General features: G+C 31.4%; 1 protein-coding gene across 4 annotated transcripts; it reads left to right on the top strand.

The window, feature by feature from the left end:
- The first annotated feature begins 698 nt into the window (after positions 1-698).
- LOC137811053 (uncharacterized) lies at positions 699-14,709 on the top strand. 4 transcript variants are annotated; one of them, XM_068612629.2, is made up of 15 exons: positions 699-873; positions 1,219-1,295; positions 1,462-1,615; positions 5,904-6,042; positions 6,368-6,587; positions 7,450-7,633; positions 8,009-8,110; positions 8,260-8,586; positions 8,662-8,745; positions 8,844-9,002; positions 9,575-9,658; positions 10,474-10,611; positions 10,957-11,069; positions 11,219-11,379; positions 13,962-14,709. In XM_068612629.2, exons 2-15 carry the CDS (start codon positions 1,219-1,221, stop codon positions 14,036-14,038), a joined length of 2,019 nt encoding a protein of 672 aa, XP_068468730.2. In that variant the 5' UTR covers positions 699-873; the 3' UTR covers positions 14,039-14,709. The 4 variants fall into 4 exon arrangements, with proteins under 4 accessions (XP_068468730.2, XP_068468729.2, XP_068468727.2 ...); XM_068612628.2 differs by having other exon boundaries at positions 709-873; positions 6,365-6,587; XM_068612626.2 differs by having other exon boundaries at positions 716-873; positions 6,353-6,587.
- Positions 14,710-14,930: the final 221 nt, after the last annotated feature.

Here is a 14,930-nt window from a genome sequence, read left to right as displayed (position 1 = left end):
AATTTGCCTTAACGAAAACTCAAAATATGTAGGAAGTTAAAAGTTAATTAAAAGAATACAATGAAACTTTTACTTTCTACTCCTCCCATTTTCCCACAATTGGGTAAAATGATCAAATTGTCTGTTCACTTCTCGTTTTGAAAAACACCCAAAAGATATTATATACATCATGAAATTTTTGTTTTGGAAATCCTGTTCCACGATGTATTTGATGTGTTATTTCTGAAATAAATAATCCAGAAATAACTTTAAAAAGGTTAAAATAGTACTTTAAAAATATGGTAGTGCAGGTTAAAAAATGGGGTGCATTAAGTAAAAGCCTTATAATTAATGGTTAGCCAATACAAGTTTGCCCGGACTGAAAAGCCCACCGAAATAATTCAAACAAAATAAATGCTAAAATGTTAAAATATACGTTGTGTTTTTTTAAAAGCTTTTGCTATTTATTTGCATGAATGCTTAAATGTTAAAATATATACGTTATGTTTTTTAAAAGCTTTTGCTATTTATTTGCATGAATGGTTAAATGTTAAAATATATACGTTATGTTTTTTTAAAAGCTTTTGCTATTTATTTGCATAATTTGATTAAAAATTAAAAAAGGTGTGAGATGTACACGTTTTTTTTATGTATTTTTATTTTGTTTCTATTTTAACTAAAAAACCAATCATTATTTTTTTTATTATATTGACTTAGATAGAAACACTTGTTGCACAAGGATTCGAATAAATGCAGTTTTTATAATTTAACTCAGTGCCGCTTCATTCGCCCACTCACAAGTAACCGCTACTCTCTTTGGTATTTTCTTATTCTACTTTTTCTCTAACTCGCGAGTACGTTGCTTTTGCCTTTGATCTTGCAGTCGCTACATGTGTAAGTTGTTTCACTTTTCGCCCCGATTTCAGTATTTTATAGCTCGTATTGCGTGATGCGTATTTTGGTTTGAGTTCACCGCGTTTGTGTGTGTATTTTGTATTTTGGAAGTTGAACGGAGGTTTGCATGTGAGTAAATGGTGCAGTGGTTTCTTGACCTAAGAGTGCAGTGGTTGTCTCCACTGTGTGATTGTCTTGTAGAAAGAGGTGCATTTGTTTAATAGTATTTTTGGATGGAGAAAAGTACTAGCTTTTGATTTTGGTTTTCTAAAAGCATATCGTGCAGTATGGCTTATTTATTGTAACTATTGTTAATTCTTTTTTATTTTATTGACATTTATGCAGATGGTCATGTCCCTTGTTCTGAAGAAAGATAAAAAAGTGATATGCACCACGAGGTGCCTAGACCCGCCGATTGAATTGTATGGATTTTATGCTTATTAAGTTGTATTCTGTTTATTAATTTTAAAAATACTTTTGAAGTTTTTTTGTTAGCTGTTATTTTGATAAGGTAAATGAAGTTTTTTTGTTAGCTGTTATTTTGATAAGGTAAATGAAGTTTATGGTTTGACCTGAAAATATTTGCAGGCCACAGGAATTGAGCTTAACATGTGAAATTTCAAAAAACAAGACATATAGTCTTTCTAAATTTCCCCAATTTTCACTAATTCCGGATCCAAATAATTTACACGAGAAGTCTGAGTGGGGAAAGTTTTTGAATTACCTATGTAAATATGAGAAGGTATGATGCTCTATTTTTTTCTTGCCTAAATCCTTTTATTCTATCTGTACTTGTTTTTATTTATGCTCTAGCAGATATATGTTTGTGATGGATTTGTGTAATTGTATTGGTTGCTCACTTGCTTCGATACTAAGGATATGTTTTGCCCAATCTATTTTTTTTTTTACTTTTTTCTCCTTCAATGTGGGTCAAACAGTTTTTGATATAAGTTCTTAAAAATATAAGTAGTTTATTTAACAAGAACAAAGCTAAAAGCTACGGAGCTTTTAATAAACTTATGAGTTGAGAAGTTTAGTTATAGCTTAAGCAAAACTTGTTACTCTGAACTATCTCTCTAAATCCAAGTACATGACATTCTATATTTCTATCTTTTAGTAAACACCAATCAAATTTGACACCTTAATTTTCTGTCCTGTTTTGTACCATAGTCTTGTGCATGTGTTTCCTTCACTCCATAAGTTGAGTTTGTTTTTACAATTTTTTTGATTGCCTATTGAATGTAGTACAAGAATACTAGTAGAGGAACACCTTTACAATTCAAATTAGACACTAATATTATGATTTATTGAGTTTAGAATCTTCCATTAAAAGAAAAAGAGTGAGTTTTTAATTTGAAAACATATAATAATGATGATACAATTAAAAATAGAATATCAGTCACAGCTTTATTTGGTTGCATAACGCATTATTTTTATTTGTTACCTTTACAAACAATTACAGATATGTGCACACAAATATATATTAGAAACAATTTATTATGTAACAAATCTTTTTTATGAAATCTTTTAAAATAAAATTAGTCCAACAATAAAATTATATTTTTGCAGCTATGTTTGAAAATACGAAGGGGGGAAAACCAAGGAGATATTTACTAGTGGGTCACGAGCCCACTAAATAGGAGAACATGATATCACATCCAATCCAAAACCTCAAGACAATAAGTTTGTGGGTGTTTCTCATTTATATGTTGCCCAACTTGCCAATTTCTATACAAAGTGAGACTTCAACTCACACATGAACTCTATCCACTCCCTTTTTCTTGATTGTCCATGAGTATTCAATGGTGAGTCTTACTTGCATAGTTGTCCACCTCAACAACTCACCACTTGGATTCATTGCCAAGATATAAGGGATTATTTGCACACTAGGATCCACCATTGACACCATCATATTTGTTTAAGTCGATCACTACGAACTATCGACTGTGATAAACTTGCTAGAACACACACTAACCACACTCACAACAAAAAGAAAAGAAAAATGGGAAGAGAGCAAGAGATATGGGTATTGAATCTGAAATTTATATATCACAAACATATATGTATCACAATACATCATTACCATTTATAGTACTATTATAAAAAATTAGTGGACAACCCATTAACTACCTAACTAACATACAACACTAATGGAATTATCTACTACAACACTCTCCCTTAATTCAAATTAGCAATAAACTTCACTTTTATTATCTCTCTCTAATAAGCTTGAATATGTCAACCTTAAGAGGCTTTGTCAACTCCAACTTCCATTTATTGACTTGATCCCTTAGGAAGTGAAATCTTTGTCAACATTAAAAAGAATGTTTAGCCAAGCTTATAGCTGACTTGTCTACTAGCATCTTCATTGGCTCTTCTCTTCTAATCTTGATTTCTGGTTCTCAAGTCAAAAGGCTTGACAAGCTCCCATTGAAGCGTTTAGCCTAACATAAAGACAATGCTATCACTGATTCCTTCGTATTAAATCATAAAATAGGTGTTGCACACATCTTAAACACATACCTTGCGATAATTTTCTTGCCACTTTTAATCACCACTTCAATCTGAATCACAGTAGGCGAATACTTCATCAGAAATATTCCTACCGTGTTTTGAAAACAAAAATCCATATTCCAAGGTGGCTTGCACATATATCACTATCCACTTAGCTGCAAACAAGTGAGAAAGCCTTGGATGAACTGTAAATCTACTAGTCAGCCCCACTCCATAACCTATATTAGGTCAACTGCTGCACCAAAATCTCAATGAACCAACAATCTTTTTATACAATGTTTCATTGGTTACCTTGTCACTTCCTTGCATACCTTTTTTCTATGTGTGAAAACTCTATCACCAGTAGAGACAAATTATATTCCTGAAAAATAGGATAGCAATCCAGATCTTTCATTCTCAAACTCCACATTTATGTCTTGAAATTGATGGACCTACAACCGAATAATCAACCTGTTTCCCAAGTAAATCACCACAAACCATCTGATAACTTTGTTGAGAAATCTAAGGGGGAGAAACACCATGTAAATATTTAACAATGAGTCACAAGCTAAGACAACAGATAACACGACACTACCTTTACAAAAAACCTTAAAAGCAATAATTTTGTGGTTGTTTCTCAGTTATACATTGCTCAACTTATTCATTTTTATACAATGTGAACTCTAACTTACATTTGAACTCCCCCAATTTATTAAAAATTAGAAAATGTTTGACAATTTTTTTTATTAGAAAAAATAGTTTTATTAAAGAAAACAATTTCTTTTAAAAAAATGACCAAACAACTTTTAATTTAAAAAAGCTTTTAAGCTAAGAAACTTTAAAACTGAAACAACTTTTGCCTTTTTTATTTAAACTCTTATTTTTAACTTGAACTTTAAAGTAAATTATAAGTTTAAAATAAGCTGGCCAAATGCAATCTAAGCATGATTTGGAAGGAATCAGTATTATTTTAAATTTAATTGTACATATATATACATATATATGTATGTATATATATATGTATGTATGTATATATATATGTATGTATGTATGTATATATCAGGACAAATATGGACAAAGGTCTGACTTTGGCTTTCACAACAGCCAATTATTTATTTCTATGATGATGTTTTGACACTGTTTATCTATTCTAATAATCACAAAGGGGGCAAACTCAATGATACGGGAAGATATGAAGAGAAATTGTTTTATAAATTAAAATAGGGAATGACAGTAACTTAAGGCCCTTAATAAATGGATATTGCTACCTGTACTAAATCGTACATATTCAGCATCAACACTCACCGGACATCCACGGCTATGTATCTGAAAAACAAGTTCAGAACAGTCCATATATAAGTTTTTGCTTAGTTTTTTGGTATGTTATTTAAATGAAATAAACGTGTATTTTTTTTTTGAAAATTTCATTTATATTTGCTTTTAATAATTTATGTTTAAAGTTTCTATCCTATGGGAAATATATTGTGAAAACACATGGATATTGACATTACGGACGCACTACTATAAGTCTAAACTAACTTAATTACAGGATTTCCTATATATATATTCCAAATTTCCAATTTAAGAACATAGTGTCTGTTTAATCTGATGATTTCCCTTTTTTGTCTAAACTAAAAATGTCTGCGTAGTGGCATGCACAGACACTCACGTATGAATCTATTAGTGGTTAGAAACTTTCTTGGGGGAAGTGTAGATTTTTAGTTGTTTTTCTACAATCTAGGTCTGTTCCAGGGATGGGTAGTAGGCCCCTGTTGGCTATTTTAGTTGGCACAATGAATGTCTGGATGGATATATTTATTCTTTATATTAAAAACTAAAAGCCATAGTTGCATGATGAAAGTATGCTCATTTAACTTTAGCCGACTATGATCCTGTCTGCTATATTTAGGTCACCATTTTACAATCATAAACTATAAAATAAATAAACTAGCTTACCGAGGGGTAAGGTCATTGTACGCAGTCTTACTCTTGCATATCAAAGGAGGTTGTTTCAAGATTCAACCCATGACCAACCGGTCACTGAGCCACAACTTTATTGTTGTGCCAGCTTTAGCATCTTAAGAGATATTTGAATCTTATATTATAAAGGAGTGTGGTTGGTCTTTCAGTTTTCTCATTGTTAGAATAAGTCATCATAATTAGAATTTATTGAAAAGCTGTTGTGTGCTTTGTGCTCTGCCTAGTTCCTAGATATGACCTTTCTTATTATCTTTTTTCCTCTCATACATTGTATCTGAAATCTCCAAAGTTATTATAAATGAGATCGTAAGAGAGGGAAACTACTCATTCATTCTCTATCTGTTTGTATTTTTCTCAAGTCTCATTAATTTTCTCTGCAGTACCTTTTTCTCTTAGTGATTAAGGCCCTGTACTATGTTTCCTCTAACATTTATGATATATCCTGAATCAGTGAATTGAGCAAAAAAAAGAAAAAAGAAAGAATATATTCTCTCGTTATTTAGCTATGTTATTTTCAGCAGTTAAATGAAAATCACAAAAGCTTTATTTTTTTGCAGGTTGCCCTTATAAACTTTGAGCAGTACAAGTTTTACATTCTACCTCCTGCATTAGCTTCAACATCTAGCCCAGTCAATGTTGCATATAATATAGATAATACTGGTTCTGTAGATACTCGTCCAAGGGATTGTGAATCAGGTGTTCCTTCTTTGGAGGACTGTTTTTTGTTCTCAGCAGTCAATGCGTAATTGTACAAAAAACATTGCATCCAATTGTTGTGCAATGTTGATGCACAAAATAACACCAATGGATAGAAGTAACTGATGACACATTATTTAGGTTTAGGACATTAAGTTGTCTCCTATCTTTTGCATTTGAAATGGAAAATCATATTTGTAGCTATGGGTTATCTAGTTTGGAATTGTTTTATACATTGGAAAGAAGATAATGGAATGCTTTATTTTAGTTATTGCCTCTTATTTACAAAATTGAACATAACTCGTAGTAGATACTTTCTTAGCAGGTTCACACTTAGAGGAATGTGGTGGGACAAATACAGTTGAAGATCATAAGTGTTCTCGAGCTGAAGAAACTTGCAATGAGTTTCAATCTCAAGTGCCTCCAAAAAATTTCATACGCGCAGACCCAAGTTACCTTAAAACTCTTGGCCAAGCTCATTCTGGATGGATTTTTGGTGGAATAGCTGAGCTTGTTGATAATTCCAAGGATGCCAAAGCAACTAAGTAGGTTTTATGTTTTCTTTCCTGCACCGTTGTATCATGTTTTACCTGCCATTAAACATACTATTTGAGATCTTTAATTTACTCTATTTTCCCTTGTTGTTTATTAAATTTCTTGAAATAGGTATAATGACTTGAATGTGAATAGGCAAATATAGGAATTCGACATCCTATTGCTTCTTTTGGTTTGGTGTGCAAGATGTCAAGAAAGACTAATGTTTTTCTGAATTTTCAAAAACCATTAATGCAAAAAAACTGTATGTTATCTAGATTATTTGGTGTTTGGCCTGGGGTTTGTCTTTTATTTCTTTCTTCTTCCTTAGGTGAAGTTATAAATACCAAAAACATATAATACAAGTAACTGACACTGGATTCTGCATTTCTTCATTTCTCATCCTTCTAAAGAAGATATTGAGTGCCTTCTTCAAATGTTTTGGTAAAATTTGAATGCCATATACTTATGTTTATCCATGTTTCTTAACTTTCTGTATAAAGTAAAAAGGTACATCACCTACCCCTTTTTGCTTCTTTTTACATTGACTCATGTGGAACAGAGGATTAGGGAAGTGATAAGTTGATGCCTGAGATTTAGAAAAAAAATCAGCTGATATCCTCCTGTTAGAATATGTCTTGAATAGTTTTTATTGGAAAACTGCCATGTGTTGTATGTACCTATCTCTGTACCTAGGACTCTGGTTTTGTCTTTTCATTTTTACTCTTCCCTTTACTCGTTGTATCAGAAAACTATCAATATAAATATGTGAACATAAGAGAGGTGATTCAAGCTCTCTAAAATATAGTCTCTTTTATTTATCTTAAGTCCCCTCTAATTGTAATTATTATTGATTTATCTTTGATGGTACAGAATGGACATTTTTGTAGATATCATCCCGTTGAAGAAATCTGGGAAGGATGTCCCAATGCTGTCTCTTATTGATGACGGTCAAGGGATGAACCATGATGAGGTTATGAAAATGGTATCTTTTGGACATAAGCAATCTGATAAAGTTGACAAGGATCACATTGGCAAATTTGGTGTTGGTTTCAAAGTAGTTTTCTCTCTTATCTTCTCTTTCCTCTCTCTGCCTTGGGATTTATCAACTTTGTAACTTATATCTGGTCTTTCATGACAGAGGATTGGATAAATGGCTTATTTCTTTTATGTCTGAGGCTAACTAATGGTCTTTTAGGACGGGATTGGATAAATCTCTTCTATCTTTAATATCTGGGGTTTATTTAGGTTAACTGCCAGGGCTTGCCTTTTGATGCATTCTAAGAGTTGGATGGACTCACATGCTTTGTAAATTTCAATTTACGACTTTGTTCTGTTCCATGCTAATTTTGAAGAAAATATAAATTATAGTATCTTTTCAAACTTAATTAGTGAATTCTGAAGTGTTGTTCTTTTTGCCTTGCTTCCATAGACAGGAGCAATGAGACTTGGGAGAGATGTTCTGGTTCTAACACAAACAACTAATTCCAGATCACTAGCTTTTCTTTCACAATCATTGAATGAAGGCAAAGATGTAAGTTACACCATATTAAAAAAAATCACCATATTAAAAAAATTGACCCTGTAAATATACCCTGTGTTGATTGGAATTAATTGACTCCTCCAAAAGTTGATTCCATTCTTTTAATTTTTGTTCTGTTTAAAAATTTTATTTGAGTGCAGAATATTGAAATTCCCGTAGTTAGCTATTGTCGACAAGGACAACGTATGGAGGTTGACCTAAGCATGCAGTCTGAAGCTTTGGCAAAATACAATTTGAAAGCTATCAAGAATTTTTCACCATTTAACAAGTATCTTATTGGTGAAAAGGCAGCCTTGTTTGGTACCGGTACAGGAACACAAATATACATATGGAACTTGGATGAATGGGGATCAAAGTATTGTTTAGAATGGCATGATGGATTGAAAGGTGGGAGTTCTTTTCACCAAGGTGACATTGTTATCCGCAGCAAAAGGACTCGTTCTCGTCAAGGGCAGATTAGTCAAAAGGTTTGACATCTCTTATACTAATGATTTCTTCAATTGATAATATGTTGCTTTTGTCATGTTTTCTATTTCCTGCAGGTTCCATTGGATTACTCACTACGAGCTTATTTAGAAATTATATTTTTAGTTCCTCGAATGAAGATAAGTGTACAAAGAACATTGGTAATAGAATCCTTGTGTTCCAATTTGTTTGTAGAGGGAAAGATTGTATTTCAGCCTTCAAAGTCTATAATATAATTATTTCTTTTGTTTTTGCTCAGGTTAAAAGTCGACCATTATCAAAATTCCTTACTCAAACTGTTATTGAAACTGGTGACATATTAGGAAGGCCAGTTGAATTAATCCTTGGATTTAGTCAATTAGAGTGGGAGCGGGCAAACTGTGGAATGTTTTTGTATTGGCATGGTCGCCTAATTGAGGTGAGGAGTTGGCTTGTTGGCTATTGTTGATTATAGGCATTAAAATAGTCGCTGAATACCCTAAAATATGGAGGTCTTGGATTTTCTGATGTTATATGTCCTTGTATGGCTAGGAATTTCAAATTTACGAATATTGCATAGTGGGGAGAGTCACATGCTGTTTTGAAAATGTTGGATGGCCCAAATTGCCTGGTAGCGGGTTTAATACTCCTGTAGTCAATAGTTCTCTGTGTATTCTTTCCGTCATGAGTTTCAGAAGTTCACATTCATAACTGCTCATTGTGTAGACATCTCAGTACAAACATGCAATGTAATGTGGGTTTGCTTGTTCTTTGTATTATATACAATCTTCATCGTGTAGAACTTTTAGTCATTATATTTGCTTCTGTGTTGTGCTTTAGAAATCCTTTATAAGAGCTTCATGCACTCTTAGTTTTAGTAATCAAGAAGAGACAACATTTTGCTTTGAATGAACTTTTATTAGGTGATCCTTGCATTATGATGGAGCTAACTATGTATGCTGAACTTGAATATTTTTCATAAGTAAGCCTAATTTTGTTTATTTTTCTCAGGCTTACAAGAGAGTTGGTGGAATGGCTCATAGTGCAGATGTTGGCCGGGGTGTAATTGGTGTTGTAGATTTGACCACTTTAATGGTATTTATTTTCCGATTTCATGTTGTTTAATATTTCTTTGCATTGGTTTGCTTGTACTCCATCGAGTGAAACTTTGTTGGACTGATGAGTGTATGCTTGCTTCTTGGTTTGTTTCATTCATTTGAGGAGTTGGCATTGGCAACACACTCTTTCAAATATTATTATTTGGTGGAATTCAATTTCTACATGAATTTCGCTTAATGAAAGTGTTTAGAAAGAGTATTGGAACTTTTTGACAAATATATTTGTGTTTGTACAATCTGCCATAATGATAGACAGAGTACTTTTCAATTTTGAGTTACAGGTCACCATGTTAGAGTTGGTCACTTGAATTCTCAGCCTAACTTGAAAAGCTTGTGGTGTGACCAATTTGGAGAAGAGGTGTTTTTGAGAATTCATGTTTTTGGGCTAGGTCTTTTATATGCACTAATATAATATTGCTACAATACAGTTACTTTTTGTTTCAACTTTGGACATTGTGAATTGCTTTACCCCTTGTGGTTTCTTCTGGAAAGCGTGAGAAGTTAAATCTAGGTGCTCGTCATTGTACCTTTATCTAGTGTTTTTCATCATTTCTAATGGATGATTAATAATTTAGTTCGTCTTTTCACAATTAAACAGGCTAAGTTTTCCTATATAACTTTTTCTGATGATCTGTTTTCAAATTTTGATAAAACTTGTTATGTCATTGCAATCAATTGTTCAACAAATTATTCACTTAAATTTTTATTATGTTTGTTGTTATTTTCATTTGAATTTTTTTCGCTCCGTACAACACCTAAATTCTTGTACATTTTTCTTTCTTTTTTGCATAGGATGATGAAGATGGTCGGGTGTGGGTACATAATAACAAGCAGGGATTCCAAGACTCAGAACAATATGCATGTCTTGAGCAGTGGCTGGGTAGAAAAGCAGATGAATACTGGGACATCAATTTTGATGCACTTAAGTTGGTAAAACTCTTCTTTTAAATTCTATCAAAACTACTCTTCTTTTTAAAGTTCTTGTTATTATTCTATCAAAATAAGCCATCATCTGAGGTTGTTTAAATTAATTGAATTTGGTACAAGTATTCAATTTAATTTGTACAATGTCCTCTTAACACAATATGTGTCGTAAGAATGGCACTTGTTTCTTTGTAAGACGTTGATTCCAATATTGTTACGTCTTATTGTTAAACAGGATATTAGATGAAGTAGATGTACACTTCTGTCCTTGCATGAGAAAAATCAGAACTTGGATATGCTATCTTCCTTCCCTGGGTCTTATACTAACTGTTACTTTTATTACTTTCCCAGAACAAAGAAAATTGTGTCTTCAAACCTGATCATGAGTGGGTTCAATGTGACAAGTGCAGAAAGTGGAGAATTTTACCTACAGATTTTGATAGCAGAAAATTGCCTTTGCAATGGTATGTTAAAAGATGTTTCACACAAAAAGTCTGATGTTTGTTTGCCTTTTCCAATGTATGCTTGTTTGTAAATTGGAGTGAAATAAAAAAAAAAGTTTGTTTGCATTTGTTGTGCTATAATCTTTTGTGATTTCTGTTCGCTATTTCAGGTTTTGTTTTATGGAGCCTTTCAAAGGTCAATGTGCATATTCTGAACAGAAGATGGCGCCGGGCATAGTTAATGTTTCCACAAAGAGGTCGGGTTATGCTTGCTTGTTGAAGGATTCCAGTGATGAAAAGGTAGAAGGTGTTATGAAAACCTCTGGCACAGGTTAGACTGTCTATCAGAATAAAGGAAATCTTTTATTTTTCTGATTATTTTTTATAGTACAACACGAAATCATATTAACTTAATTTGATGTCTCATCTGTTCAAATGGAAAAACACGTAATAAAAAAAAGTTAAAAATATTTTAATATTTGACAAATTTAATCATGTCTTTATTGTTGTTTAAATTAGACAAAATTTAACGTAAATAATCATGTTGAGATAAATTTATAATTTAATCTCACGCATATGTCTGAGTGTGAGAAAGTTTTATTGAGAGGCAAGAATTAATAATAAACAAAATAAATTTTTTAGTTAAAAATATTTCTAAATTTATTAGAAAATAGTTTGTACTTATTGTCATTAATTTTCTTCATGATTATATTTAACTCATCACTATGTTGTTGTTACTATCATCATAAACCCTTAAATCACCCATTGACATCACGTCATGACAACTAGAAAACCTCCATGATCATTACTTCTTGAAGTCTCTGGCATGGAAATAGCAATGAAGACGGTGGTGATTGCGGTGTCAAGGGTGATGGAGAGAATACAACGGTTAATGGTGGTGATGATGAGTAGTTAATCACAATCTTTAAGAAAAGTAATATGATAATGGAGATATTTTAAAGTGAATAACTGAGATACGTAACCACTGACAACATACAAGGATACTTGCTACAATAGAAACTGAAATGTTGTGCGAAGTAACACTAAACATACAAAGATAATTGTTAACACATGTCTATCTGTTAAATTGTCTAAAATTTCTGATTGAAGTTGCATGCATAAATGAATTTATATTATTTATTTATTATTTAAAATGCATGTTTAAGTAGGGCAAAGGTTTTTTATGTTATTGTTGTGATAAAATTTAGCATGCAGTATTTTGTTCACAGTTTGTTCAAAATAATTAATTGAAGTTATATGCATGAATTTATATTATTCAATATACTTATTATTCAGGTTTGATGCTCTAAATACATATTTATTTAGCTAAATACTTTAGGTTATGTTGAGATATGATTGAACATTATAACTTGTTAAGTGTGGTCGGTCCAAATTTGACCACATCTTGTATTTAGGTCTGGATGTGACACATCTCACGTATAAAAAATATTATTTTTGTTAGGTTTAAAAGTTAATTAAACGAATTTATAAAAATAAAATAATAACTCAATTATATAGAAATCCATCAAATTTTAAAAAATTGAAAATATTGCGTTACATGTCACGAAACTTTCTAAGATATAAAGGTAGAAAAAAACTTTTATTATATAAAATAAAATACTGTTGTACATAAACATCAATATAAAGAGTCAAAGAGAAGATATTTATCTACAACTACCCTTGCTACGTAATCTTAAATTATTTCTTAATTTGAAAAGTAAATAGCAAAAACAAATTAAAATTTGCTATTAAATTGGTCCATTATAAACAAAATTATAAAACATAATTTTACAAAAACCATACGTAACCTGAAGACTTTGGAATATATGTCATAATTAAAGTATTGTAAATATGATTTCTCTTTTAAATTATATGCATAATCATCTAACTATATGCCATAAAATATGATGTACACTTTGACATCAGTATTGATAAACTATTTTCTTTCCTCAAAACAAATTTGCATGTTTCGAAGTTATCAAAATCTCAATTTAACACTTTTGAGATAAGAAGCGAGTTAAATAACATTGAAGTCAATGTAATCTTCACCCTTCATTTTGATTAGAGTCGATGTTTTATAAGCACTTTAACTATTTGAAGAAATTAGCTCTAATTTGAAATGTTTTCACTTTAAAACTGTTTTTTTAGAATCTTTTTTTTTCTCTGTGAATTTATATGATTAAGTCATTTATGTTAATTTATTTTTATTTTTATTTTTATTTAACACTAATGTAGTATTGTGTTTTATTATGTGTTTTTTTTCTTTATTTTGAAGATCAAATATTGAAGTATTGTTCTGTTTAAAAAATTATGTTTTACGTATATATTATTAATAATTTTTTTCAATATTATTTATTTTTTATATTAGGTTACTCTTGCAAGTTTACAAGTATGGAAATTTCACGAGTTTGAGTTTCATAGTCTTAATCACTATATCTAGTGTATTGTGTGTGACATTGTATATATAATATTTTAAAAAAAATAATAACGAAAAAAAATAAGAAGTTTTTATACAAAATGGAAAGTTTTCATTATAATTTTTTAAGAACTACCTTAAAACTCAGCAATCATTTCTGATTCATTGTCTGTGACATTAAGGTAAACTATTATTATATGTTGATGACATATAAATTAAATTCGTCCAACAATTGAAATCATACAATTTTAATAAAGAAGATACATTATCTTATTATTAAAATTAAATTACCTCTATCATGCTTTTTGTCGCCTTGTTCGTGGTATATGTCAATTGCTGATCTTCTATATAATTGGGTATATAAAAATAGATGCATTAGGCTATTTAAATTATGATCATTCAATATCATGACATGGTATGCTGGTCTTATGTGTTACTTCAGAGGGTAACACTCCTTTATTTTCGCCTCTAATTATTGCTGTACCTTCCACTTGCAGATGATAAATTAATCAATCATGAGAATACCAAATTTCCAGCATTAAAGCGGTTGAGAAAGGGGCAGTTGAAAAATTAATCAATTCTGATGATGCCAAATTTCCAGCATTATAGCTGTTGAGAAAAAGTCATGTGTTTTTAGTTTCGGGTTGGTCTTTTGTTCTTTCTTTAGCCTTAGCTGCCAATTCCTATAAATAGAAATTCCTAATGTAAATCTGATTCCTTTTAGGGGCGTGTCTTCACTAACTCTCTATTGTTCCTCGATTTCTCTATTTTTTGATGCAAACCCTTGAAGTATTTTCTTATCAAGTGGTATTAGTTTTGGTTGATTCTTGATGGCTGATTCAACATGCAATGCTGTTGTTTCTTGCTTCACGATTAGACGCTCGCTTAGCTGAATTGGTGGGATCTATTCAACGTATGTCGGCTGATTCTTTGAAAGATATTGTCCAAGAACTTGTTACACAATCTTCTTTCACGATGTCAACTCTTCTGATGAAAGAACGGTTCACACAACTCTAGTGGAACACAATGACAAACAACCATGCCCAAATACACTAATTGTTCTTTACTTTCATAGAAAGCACATAGCGTGATGGTTCGGTAACAGTTTGGATATGTCTGTATTGATCCTATGATTTACTTGATGAAGTTGTGTCAGATATCTTATGATGCATTTGACATCATCAGATATCTTATGAGTTGTTTTTTTGGGAGGGTTAAAGAAAGATATACAAATGTTTTAACTCACCATTGTCTAGAGACCTTTTTTATTGGCCATAATGTATGAATCCACTAATATCTCTACTACCTCGGATCCTTCTTGGTACCTCGCCAAGAATAAAAGAATTTTAGGGTCTAAACTTGTGTATTTGGAGAAAACATGATTGCCTAAATATGTTGATTGGAGTGGAGCACAACAACTGCTACCTACACGAACTTTAACACCAATATTTATGAATGAAAGAACA

Source organism: Phaseolus vulgaris, chromosome 2 (genome assembly GCF_051622355.1).
Source record: "Phaseolus vulgaris cultivar YP4 chromosome 2, ASM5162235v1, whole genome shotgun sequence".
Classification (NCBI taxonomy): Eukaryota; Viridiplantae; Streptophyta; class Magnoliopsida; order Fabales; family Fabaceae; genus Phaseolus; species Phaseolus vulgaris.
Note: the sequence above shows the minus strand (reverse complement) of the source record. Positions and strands in the feature narration are given on the sequence as shown.